The following is a 12,845-nucleotide window of genomic DNA, read 5'->3' as shown; positions in this document are numbered from 1 at the left end:
ACATGTGTTATCCAGAATGAATATGTAGAATGGCATTGTACCCTGGGAGATAAGCTCCTCAACCTTCAAGGGCCATGTTAAACATCATGTCTTCTGGTGAAGTCTTTGGATTCCCTCAAAGGTGACCATTTTCCTCACTTTGCGTGCACTTCATGGTGCTGTCATGGCGCTTGTACTCTTGTTACTTGCCTGTCTTTTGCACTACTGGTCTTTAGAAATTGAAGTGGGAAGGACAGGAGAACAGTAACCATATTTTACACAGCTCAGTATCTGTAGCATCTGGCACTGGAGAGCCACCATGGTGGGTGCCTACTCAAATGAATAGAAAAATGAATTTTAGAAAAGCAGGTGGGAGCATAGGGGCCAGGCAGATTTCCCAGAATGACTGTGGGAATTGAGCAGGAAAAGAACTCTGTGCTGTGTGTACCTATGGAAGAGATCGCTCCAGGAGACTGACCTTTACTGTTTTGGTATCTGTTGGTAAATGTTGAATAAAGGATGGACTCTGGGTGTGGTCTGTAAATGTTGGTGTCTGAATTATTCTGGAGCACTAGACTTTTTTTTTTTTTTGGCTCAGGAGTACACAGATAGTTGGCCTCAAGCAGCTCCTGGTTTAGGGAATGATGGAGAATATAAATTTGGGTAGCTGAGAAGAGCCACGAGCAAGGAGATGCAAAAATATGACTTAATGTAGAAGGCAGTTCTGTGAATTTTAGTAAAACAGAACTCAGATTTGCTGTCAATGAGTTTTCATCAGGCTTATTAAAAACTGCAGAAAGAAAACATTTCTAGGGCTGCTTTAGACTGATTTCCTCACACTGCTGGGATCATTCCAACCTTCTGGAGTGATGTTCCAGATCACCTGCTTTGTGGGAGAGACAAGTAACAGGATGTGGGAAATTAGTGAGCCATGGTCTCTGCAAACTGCAGTTTTGACTTTTAAAGTCTTATTCTTGGATGAGAAAGAAAGAAAAAAAAAAGATGGGAGAAGTAGAGTAGGGCTTGTTTTTAGGTTAACTTCCCATGCTTAGTCTGTTCAGGCTGCTCTATAACAGAATACCACAGACTGTGTGGCTTATACATGGCAGAAATTTATTGCTCACAGCTCTGGTGGCTGGACGTCCGAGGTCAGGTGCTAGCATGGTCTGGTGAAGGCCCTCTCCAGGTTGCAGATTCCTCCCTGTATCTTCACATGGCACATCTCTCTGGAGCCTCTTTATAAGGCACTACTCCCATTCAGGGCTCCACCCCCAGGACTTAAGCACCTCCCAAAGGCCGCACCTACTAATACCATCATCTTTGGGGTTTAGCATTTCAACGTATGAATGTTAGGGGGACACAAAAAAATCAGACCACGGCACCTGGTTAGAAGTGTGTCTGTACTGTTAGAAGCCACTAGACAGGGTAAGAGTCCAGGACTCACCCAACTCAGATGCTACGCTGATAGTGGGGTGTACAGAAATGCCACTGAACACACTTTCAGCTGTTTTGTATGTGGTTTCTTTGATTTTAAGAAATGTTGGCATCTCAAGAATTTGAGGAAGCTTTGTAGCCTTCTTGCACAGTTTACTGCCAACTAGTGTTCCTGGCACAATCCTTCACTTTAACTGTGCATTGTAGGAACTAGCTCATCTAGGCTGAAGCCTGTTTACTCCGGATGCATCAGTTACTCCGCACAGGACCTGGCCGTTAGTGATATAAAATCATTTAGCTCGAAACCAGAAGATTCACACACATAAAATTCAACAATTTAGCGGTTACTGGGAAGTATTAATGAAGTGCTGCTACAGGTATATTTCTTCACTGGGCCTCAAGCTAGGCTGAAATGTCTAGACTCACCTTTGTCTTCAAAGATATACTAAATTATAGTTATATTAAGTTTAAGAAATTTGGCAAAATCATTTAGATGTCAAGGTAGGAATGGTAGAATGGTTTGAAATAGGGGAGTATTAGTGAACCTGCCAAGATTTTGACCACATTCAACATTTATCGATTATATACTATGTGCCAGACATTGTATTGGGTACTCAGCTGGCTCTGTCTATAACAAGGGGAAAGTGTGAAAATGATTACTTCCAGAATAGAGTGTTGCTTTATTTTGAACTCTTAGGTAGATGCAGTACTGTCCTTTTGAGGATTATCACTAAGGTTTACATATTAGATCAGTTACTCTTTTTCATTTTATGTGAATTAAGCCATACTGCATTCTTAAATTAGATTTTGATTATGTGCATGGATATATATATTCAACAAAAATTTGAATATTTACTATATATACTATGAGTGTAGGCAAAGATGATCAAGGCATGGTAGGAGGGTCATGGTTTCTGGGAACTTTTTTGTTAGGAATAATTTTTAGTGTGGAAAATTTTAAAAAATTAGATTCTTTCTTAAACATATCCCATTACCTATCCTTTATGATTTTTCTTGATATTATTATCACTGGAGCATTTATCAAATTGATTTTTGCAGGGGGGTTATACTTTGCCTAATGTACAAAAAATAGCTTCACAGATATAGTGTAATTTATTTTTTAAGTTAGACAACTTTGAAGGTGTACAAAAAAAATAACCTAGTAGACCATTGGACACTCAAACTAGTTTCTTGCCAAAAGATGAGGTATCTGTCCACAACTTAGTACTTTGTCACATTTATTTCAATAGAAAATGCTTACCAGACAGAAGGTGGCAAAGTCGAAAGTTTAACCAATACCAATTGTATTCTTAACAAGGAAGCTTTAGAAACACTCTAGATGTGGGAAGTGAGGTATAGGGCATTGGATAAGGGTCCTAGTGAGGTGATCTGGAGTACCTGAGATCTAGTATTGGATGAAAAGCCACTGTGTACTTTAGAAAGGAAGAGAGCAACACAGTTAAAATAATCAATGACCAACACAAGCTTGGTAGCGATGCTCAGAGCAAGCTTGCTGAGGGCAGTGTTGGTGGCCGGAACTTGGCTAAGGAATAGATTGCGATAATCTAGTGAGAGATGGCGAGGTCTTGATGAAGGAAGTGGCAGTAGGACCACAGAGAGTGTGCAGACAGAAGTGTTCTGGGAGAGAGTTTAACTTAGGTATTTGGGAATGAAAGCCTTGCCAAGTATGATACGTTTGATCCAAGTTGGAGAAGCCCTGTACTTACCGATAGAACTTTAGAGTAGGAGGATAGAAAACTGAGCTGTTCAGAAGTTCATCACCCATTTTCTCCTTTATCAGAAGCTGTCTTGCTCCTTTCTTAGGGTCATTTTGATCATCATCAAGCCTCTCAAAAAATTTGACATCCTCGTGTATACAGAAAATCCATTAAATTAATTAAATGGAAAAAACAAAATTGCCCTATGAAAAGTTCTTTGTGTTTGTTTTTATCCTCTAAGGAAATGCTTCCTGTTGCAGTTCTTACAGTTCTTTAGCTACACAAGAATAACTAGGATGCGGTGGCTTCCGCTCCCCTCCATTCTCCTCCACCACAACCTCGGGCACTAATATAACATCGTTATTTTGTTAGCTTGCCTCTGCAGTAATTCTCCTCCCTCTTCTTAAAAGCCTCCATGCCAAAGGACAATGCAAAGCATTCTTTCTTGCAATAGATGCTAATTGTGTTCTTCGTTGGGATCTTGCTGTCATAGCCACAGTCGCTGTGCCATCGTGTTGGGAGGCCCGGGTCACAGTAGTTATTGTGCAGAGTAATGAATGCTGGTTAGTGGTATGCGTTGTCGCCTGCATCTGTGGGTGAGAACACGCAGTCACTGTAATTTGCCTGGCGAGTGATCATATTGGTGTAACATAACGTCAACTGTTAAGCAAGTCAGCTGTCACAAAGAACTATTGGTTTTTTTTTTTTAATATAGAATTTTTAATGAGAAACTTTGAGTTATAGAGATTGAAGATGTGAGAAGAGCTACCTGGTGTGTGTTGCATATTAACCCCTACTTCTCAGTGTGTTTTGGGATCAGATTTACATATCTGGTGGTTTAGGGAAGGGAGTGCCAGCTCTGCACGTCTCTGCTCTGGCACAGATTGGGAATTGCATGTTGGATAAGTGACGTGACTGGTGTCAACTAGGAACGAGGCTTCCTGGCAGTGACCCCTTCGTGAAACTTGTGGATTCTGAAAGCAGAATCACTGTGAATGTAGTTTCCTCAACTAGTTCTTCCATCTGCATAAGGAAAAGTTTATTTCTTCAGTAGTTGTTTGAATGGGATGGTGCTGTTTCTCAAGAATCCTTGCTGAAGTAACAGGAAGCATTTGCTCTTATAAATAACCGTGGTGCTAATATGCAAGGACCTTACCAGTCTCAGGATTAGAGCTTGTTACTTTTTTGCCTGCCCACAGCCCACAGTTTCTTCCTCTCCAACCCCACTGCCCATCTTTGAACACTTTTTAGCTATTTGCTCATTAGCATCTCTCATTAAAAGTGTCCTGGGAGTGCATTTCAAAGCAGTTCCTTTTATACTTGTTTCTTCAAGTTTTGTCGAATTTCCAGCAAATGTAACGAAGTTATTGCTCAAAGTGAAACTTAACCTAATTTATACTTTTCATCTATTCCCTCCTGTCCTGCTTTAGCACATTGCTTTTTAGAAAAGTGGATTTTGACTAGCACAGTAATTTGTATGTCATGAAGAGAGAGGAAGTGATTTTAGGTGTGACTTGAAGGGTTTTTTTGTTTTGTTTTGTTTTGTTTTTTACAATTTAGGGTCTTTTTATGATCCCAAGATCCAAGGGGCTGGTAATTTTGGAGGAGGGAAATATGTTAATTAGGACAGGAGAGATAATGTGCAATTAGATCATCTGCCAATGCAGGTAAAATTCCTTTTTGTTCCTTATTTTATAGTATTAAATTAATAATAGGTATAATCCTACCATTAAAAGTTACCTAAATAACACATGTTCAATGCAGAAAATTTGGAAAACATTTTTTATAAAGAAAAAATCCAGCAGATTATCAGTTACCACTATGCCTGCCACCTGAAATAACTATCACTAAGTTTTGGTGTATATATACCCTTCTGTGATTTTTGTAGATCATTTTTCCATAAAGCTTGTTTTGGACTCAAGCAGAGATGCAGTAAGATACAGTAGTCATTTTAAGTTTCTTCCATAATCCAAGAACAAGTTTCCATAATAATTCTTTGGTCAACATTTATTAATATTAAATGGGTTGAAAATAAAACTTAGGGAAAAAATAGGACTATGAACAGTTAATATTAAGAACTGTTTCCCATAATTCTAAAGATAAGGTTCCTTGAGTTTTTCTTTTGACATTAACATTTTATGTTATTAAAACAGTTAAATTTTTGTGCAGAAATAGAAAATATTCGTAATGAGGAAATTAAAAACAACTTTTCACTGTTATATAGACATACTGACTGTAATCAAGGTGGCACTGACTGAATGGTTCTTAATGAAGGTAGAAATAGGGCCCTGCTTCACAAATAGCCCGCTTTTACATATGTTTTCCCTTAGATAAGTGAGAGCCAGTTAAGAATGAAAAGATGCTTTGTCTCTTCATTTTGTTAACCTCTTCCCTTTCTCCCTCTGACAAGTCAACGTCTGCTTCTGTATAGCTAACCGCTGCTGTTTATTTTCTGCTTCTGTGACAGCTAGCCGATGGCGGAGTCTCTTCCCTTCAAATGTCTCACTGGCTTTTCCTTATAGCCCTGTGGCAAGACTCAGCCCTTATAGCAATGGCATTAATACTCCCAGCTTCTCTAAAACCTCAAATAAAGCAATACTAACACCTGAAAGAACAGGTAATATTTCAACTTCTCGTCTAGCGGCTTGCTTTGTAAATCAGTCACTAAACACAGCTTAAATATCCACCTGTCATTGAAAAGCTTGAGGGTAATCTTACTTATCACAATGGGGAGTCTGCTGCACACTTACTTTGGGTAATGACAAAGGCTAGCGTTAATTTGTACTTTAACGTCATTAATCTGCTCTCAATTGTGTACAGTAGGCAGCCTTCACTCTATCAAATGCATATATATATAATTATGTGTTTCCAAATGCATAATGTGCTTTTAAAATTAAATGTTGAACAAAATAAAGGTCTTTATGATTTTCATTATGATTGAAGATTATCAGACTTTTATTATATCTTGCTGTTTAAAAAATTGTTGGTGCTTTTTATTAAGTCAGGGCTGTGTAGAAAGAATAGTCATAGTAGCTTTTTATGAGATGACGGTCTCATAGTTGTCTCAGCATTGGTGATTCCATCCCTGTAATTTTCTCCCTTCAGCCCTTTCTTCCTTGGTTCTCCTATCTCAGGCCATTACTTTCTCACTTTCATGAGTGACTACAAGTCTCCTGTGACGGTTCTAAATTATGAAGGTTTTGTATGTGCTTCCCTGTATGGGTGTGTGCCGTTTATGTGTGATATTCTTATCCATGTATAGCACTGCTGTTTGTACCTGTTTAAAAAATGGACCAGATTAAAATTTAGTTTAAAATATATAATCCATTACTACCAGAGACAAGCATGTCTGATTCTTCATTGAAAGTGTACAGGATATGTATTCTTATACCATGCCTTTAGATGTATACTTAAGCTAATGGGATGCAGATTTAGCATTATTGATTTTTCTTGTCTTACGGTGGTAAAAAAACCCACATAACATGAAATCTACTGAAATCTACCTTTTCAACAATTTTTTTTAGTGTACAGCACAGAGTGGATTTTTGAATTATGAAAACTGAATTTGAGAAAACAAAACAAGTGGTTTTGTATATATGAATTATGAACACGTGAAGAGGTGCATACTGTCTTGCCATTCTCCTGTCATAGTGGTGTGTTGGTTGTTTTTTGGTGACTTAATGAAAACAGGAAAAATATAGATGGGTCTTGTTTTTTTTTTTAATCCATTCAGCCCACTCTGTGCCTTTTGATTGGAGAATGCCTTGAAGTGCTGACTGTTGATATGTGAACTGTAAAGCACATGCAGATAGCAGTTCTTTAGACTAAGTAACAAACACGTTTCCCTTGTTTTTAGGTTACACATCCAGGGGCTCCCCTCTCAGTCCCCAGTCATCCATAGACAGTGAGCTGAGTACTTCAGAGCTGGAGGATGATTCTATCTCCATGGGATATAAGTTACAGGACCTCACTGATGTTCAGATCATGGCTCGTCTGCAAGAAGAAAGTAGGTTCCTCTTTTTTTTTTTTTTTAATTAATTAATTTATTTATTTTTGGCTGTGTTGGGTCTTTGTTTCTGTGTGAGGGCTTTCTCTAGTTGCGGTGAGTGGGGGCCACTCTTCATCGCGGTGCGTGGGCCTCTCACTGTCGCAGCCTCTCTTGTTGCAGAGCACAGGCTCCAGACGCGCAGGCTCAGTAGTTGTGGCTCACGGGCCCAGTTGCTCCGCGGCATGTGGGATCTTTCCAGACCAGGGCTCGAACCCGTGTCCCCTGCATTGGCAGGCAGATTCTCAACCACTGGGCCACCAGGGAAGCCCCGGTTCCTCTTTTTAAACTAGAAAATGTTTTAAACTAGAGGCTTCTACTTGAAATCTAAGGGGGTGGGGAGGTTTCAGGGATTTCTCCCCAGGTAATGGGCAAACAATTCTATTTGTTCTCTCCGCCCATCCTACTTTGTAGGTGGCGCAATTAAATGCTTCTCACAGTCTCATGACCATTGTAAAATATTAGGACATACTCTGGGCAAAATACATCGATGTAAAACATCACCAGTGTAGCCACTGTGGAAACAGTTTGCCAGTTTCTCAGAGAACTAAACATGCGGTTTCCATAAGGCCCAGCACATTGTATTCTTGGGCATTTATCCCAGGGCAATGGAAACTTGTGTTCAGAAACACAGAAACCTGTATATGAATGTTCATAGCACTTTATTTATAATAATAGCCAAAAACCAGAATGAGCTCAGATGTCCTTCAGTAGGTGAGTGGTTAATTAAGCTGGGGGTACCTCCATACTGTGGAGTACTACTCAGCAAGAAAAAAGAATAAATTTTGATAGACATTACCATCTTGGATGAATCTCCAGGGAATTATGCTGAGTGAAAAAGATGATCTCAGGAGATTTCATACTGTATAATTCCATTTATATAACATTTTGGAATGACAACATTTTAGAAATGGATGACAGATTAGTGGTTGCCGGGGCTTAGGGATATGGCATGGGCTCTCAGGAGGGAGGTAGATGTGGTTATAAAAGTGCAACATGAGGGATTTAGGGAGCTACTCTGTTTTTGACTGTGGTGATAGGTATATGATCCTACAGGTGATAAAATTGTATAGAATTTAATACACATGTACACATATAAAAGTAATACTGGAGAATCTAAATCAGATGGGTTTATATAAGTGCCGATATCATAGTTGTCTTATTATTCTATGATTTTGCAAAATGATACCATCAAGGGAAACTGGACAGAGTACACAAAAGATCTCTATTATTCCCAGAACTGCATGTGAGTGTGTAGTTATCTTAATAAAAATTCAATTAAACATGCATTAATGCATTCTCAGATGCACATTATTACATATAGAATGGTTAAACAACAAGGTTCTACTGTATAGCACAGGGAACTATATTTAGTATCCTGAGACAAACCATAATGGAAAAGAATATAAAAAATTATGTGTATATATATATATAACTGAATAACTGCTGTACAGCAGAAATAAACAAAACATTGTAAGTCAACTATACTTCCATAAAAATTGTACTTCTCAAGATACATAATTGCAGGAGAGATAATTGGAAATGTTATTTCCAATAACATTGAGTTATTGGTTCTGCAATAAGGTTACAACAGTTAATCTGAGAGTGAACTACTTCAAGGGTATTAATGGTATCAAAAGGCAAAAGAAGATGTAGATCACAGACCTGGGCTAAGCTTATTTTGGAATTATCTTCTGAGGCCAACATAAGTAGAAACAGCCAAGTATCATTTAAGCATAACAATTTCCTGCTTTCAGAATTGGGCAGGGCTACTATGAGAAAGATTGTAATGCTTATGCAAGATTTAATAAGATACACTTTGAGAGGAAAAACGATTATTTTATGTTGTTATTTAGTAACAATACACTAACAGTAACTCTTTCTAAAAAAATGTATGGCTGAAAGATTGGATGTCAGTCTCGGAAGTTAAGCAGTCAGTCAGGCATAGACTACTTTAAAAAAAAGTTGTGGGTTGGGCTTCCCTGGTGGCACAGTGGTTGAGAGTCTGCCGGCTGATGCAGGGGACACGGGTTCGTGCTCCGGTCCGGGAGGATCCCACATGCCGCGGAGCGGCTGTGCCCGTGAGCCATGGCCGCTGAGCCTGCGCGTCCGGAGCCTGTGCTCCGCAGTGGGAGAGGCCACAACGGTGAGAGGCCTGCGTACCGCAAAAAAAAAAAAGTGTGGGTTGGCAACGAGATAACTAGTAACTTCCAGATGATGATGAATAGTGTCTCCTAAGTAGTCTTCCTAAGTATCTCTCCAGATTCCAGAAGGAATGGCTTGGGGAAATCGACAGATACTGATAGATGAACTGTAGTGGTATATTTAATCTTCACTGGAATTGGGGCAATCTTTTTCCAGAACAGAATAGTCCAGTATTAGCTGTCTGTTTGGTAGGTAAACGTGTCTGTTTTCTTGGGATGTAATAAACTAAGAACAAGATAGTGGGTGTCCACTTGAATCACTTGCTTGACACAAATTTTCCTCAAATATTTGATGAATTGGAACTTAATAATTAAGCCAGATTGAAATGCCTCATAAGATAAAATACCAGTCCCTGTTGTTCCGTAGGTCTCAGGCAAGATTATGCTTCTACTTCAGCATCTGTGTCGAGACCTAGTTCCAGTGTGTCACTGAATTCAGGAAAAAAAGGGACATGCAGTGATCAAGAATACGATCGATTCAGCCTGGAGGACGAGGAGGAATTTGATCACCTGCCACCACCTCAGCCTCGTCTTCCAAGATGCTCACCTTTCCAAAGAGGAATCCCCCATTCACAGACTTTCTCCAGCATTCGGGAGTGTAGGAGGAGCCCCGGGTCCCAGTATTTTCCTTCGAATAATTACCAGCAGCAACAGTATTATTCACCTCAAGCCCAAACTCCAGATCAGCAACCAAATAGGACCAACGGAGGTAAGTTGTACGCGCCGTTGGTGTTCGATGTGCTTGGATCTTTCATACGTGGTCAAGAAATGGTTTCAAGGTCAATATAAATAACTGGTGAATGTTTCCAAGACTTATTAAGTACATCCTTAAGACCTTATCAGTTTGGTTGGTGTACATTTAAATCTATAATTGACCAGCTTCTGATGATGTGTCCCAGATTTATAGCTTCAGGAAAACCGTTGTGAGGTACCAGACTGAGTCAGAAATGGGGGAGCATCTTCGTGTTGTGGCTGGTAAAGCTGTAGGACGGCAGGGCTGTGGAAGTTGAGGAGTTCCTAGTTCCATGGAGTCGGAGGCACGGAGCCGCATCTTCTCTCATCTTTCTTAAAACCCCCCATCTCTGACGGCCTGCTCCTAGCCCACAGTGATGGATGGGAAGTGTGGACCGTGGTGCTTGGAGAGGATGCTGCTGTGCCCATCGAGATTTAGGGGAAGTTTGGGATGTGGCTTTCCCTCTGGTGTCCTGACATCTAGAATTAAGATCTGTGCAGCAATGGGGCTATGGAAGCTGATGTTTGGCGTGGTAACGGCAAGTTGATTTGTCCTGATGGCAGCACGGTGGGTTGGAATATGTGTCGTTCTTTTTTTGTAATTTTTTCTATTTCCCTCTTCATCATTTATCTTCCTTCCCCACTCCCAGGAGTTATAGATCTTGACTTACAAGAACTATAGGGAGAATAATCATGTGATATTCTAAGCCTGGTATGTTTTTGCACTGATGATCAGTCTGACCCTCACACACAAATCCTGTAGAGTATGGAGAAACCAACGATATTTATAGAGTTATAGCTTTTAATTATTATACAGCAGCATTTCTCAAACCTGGGCCCAGAAATGATCCAACAAATTATTTAAAGATATTGCAAGGCCAAATACAAATCATACTAGTCATCACCTGCTATCATGTACTTAGTGTTTACTTTTTCTTCCTCTGCACTTGTATTATTCATGCTAATTGAGAGACCATTTGAAAATATTTAAGGTTTTATAGTCTCTCTTTTTTAATACCTTCAGATTTCAAATTTAACAGAAAACAGTGGCAGGTAAAGTGACTGCCACTAGTGAGTAATTTATTAAAGCCCATAATATCGAAGACAATATTTTATGTGCTTAACGAAAATTACAGCATCATTAAAACTGCGGGAGAGGGCACAGAGTTGTTTCTGCAAAGGCTTTTTTTGTCAAGTGTCTTAGAGCATCACATCCTGCCTGTCAAGCAGATGCTCCCTCTGCATCTTGATTAGCTGTCAGTGGGATCATTGTCCTACCTTAGAAAAGTGGTGTTAACTTATATTCAACACCATTATGAAAAGGGTTAGGTGTCCCTAAATCTGTGTTATGATGGTTCCTGTTAGGAGAGTGGAAATATTTCTCAGCCTGGTGTCTGACTGTGGTAGTTTTATTTCTCTAAAAGGTCTGGTCTCCACACGTAAAGGAAAATGGAATACAACAGCAGTTCTCTGGATTGGACTTCTGACTAATCAATTTAATGGCTGAGTACACAGGCTCTGAAGGCCAGTACGAGCTGAGTTCCCCTCCTGGCCTACCACTTATACCTTTCCCAGGCTTCTCGTGCCTCTGAGCTCTCACTTATTTGGCTACAAAATGTAAACAAATAACATCCCTTTCTTAGAAAACTTAGGTATAATTGGACATCAGATCATCTGGTATACTCTCCTTTATGTAACATGTAATCCTTTAACCTAAGTTTGTCATAAGGAATAAATGAAATAATGACCATTCCATTGTCTGGAATAAAAATGCTGGAAAAGTTCAAAGTGCTGAAAAAGTAAAGGTGGTCTCCCCAGCCCCACTGTTTTTTTAAACTTTTATTAATGTGGCTCAGATATCTGAGCCTTCATTTGTTAACAGAGGATTATTTGAACAAAATTGTGGAATGAGAGTCGTAACTTTGAAACCAATCTCTCAAATATTTTTCTAAATTATTAAAATAATATGGATAAAAGAAAATATAAATAGAAGTGCGTGTTAATATTTCCTACTTCCATAGCTCTTACATTGCCTGGTTTCCAAAGGGATGGCTCTTGAAAGTTCTTGGTATATTTCTGGGGATCATAGGATTAAAAGGAGCAGACAGCAGTCCACTCTTTTTTTTTTTTTTTTGGTGGTACGCGGGCCTCCCACTGTTGCGGCCTCTCCCGTTGCGGAGCACAGGCTCCGGACGCGCAGGCTCAGTGGCCATGGCTCACGGGCCCAGCCGCTCCGCGGCATGTGGGATCTTCCCGGACCGGGGCACTAACCCGTGTCCCCTGCATCGGCAGGCGGACTCTCAACCACTGCGCCACCAGGGAAGCCCCTAGCAGTCCACTCTTACCTGTGACTTCAGTTACCCATGGCCAACTGCAGTCTGAAAATGTTAAATGGAAAATTACAGAAACAAACAATTCGTAAGTTTTAAACTGTGCATTGTCGTGAGTAGTATGAGGAAATCTTGTGCCTTCCTGCTCTGTCCCACCTGGGACATGAATCATCCCTTTGTCCTGTGTATCCACGCTGTGTGTGCTTCCTGCCTGTCAGCACCTGTATAGGAAGAACATCGTATATATAAGGTTCTGTACTATGGGCAGCTACAGGCACCCGCTGAGGGTCTTGGAACGTATCCCCTGCCCATAAGGTGGGGCAGGGTAGGGCTACTGTATTTGAATAGTTTGCCAGGTATGATAAGTGCTTAAAGCTTGCAGAACATTTGCTAACTGTGATTT

At 40.1% G+C, this 12,845-nt stretch overlaps 1 protein-coding gene across 2 annotated transcripts in view; it reads left to right on the top strand.

Moving 5' to 3' along the window:
- Nucleotides 1-12,845, top strand: part of SLAIN1 (SLAIN motif family member 1) — a 60,513-nt gene that overhangs the window by 32,322 nt on the left and 15,346 nt on the right. Inside the window, exons 3-5 of one of the 2 annotated variants that reach the window (XM_033400107.2) lie at nucleotides 5,599-5,748; nucleotides 6,988-7,137; nucleotides 9,748-10,089. In XM_033400107.2, the coding sequence (XP_033255998.1) occupies nucleotides 5,599-5,748; nucleotides 6,988-7,137; nucleotides 9,748-10,089 (642 nt within the window). The remainder of the gene's footprint in view (nucleotides 1-5,598; nucleotides 5,749-6,987; nucleotides 7,138-9,747; nucleotides 10,090-12,845) is intronic. The other variant, XM_004276842.4, reaches the window with a different exon arrangement.

This window comes from Orcinus orca, chromosome 18 (genome assembly GCF_937001465.1).
Source record: "Orcinus orca chromosome 18, mOrcOrc1.1, whole genome shotgun sequence".
Lineage (NCBI taxonomy): Eukaryota > Metazoa > Chordata > Mammalia > Artiodactyla > Delphinidae > Orcinus > Orcinus orca.
This window is presented reverse-complemented; position numbering and strand designations above follow the sequence as displayed.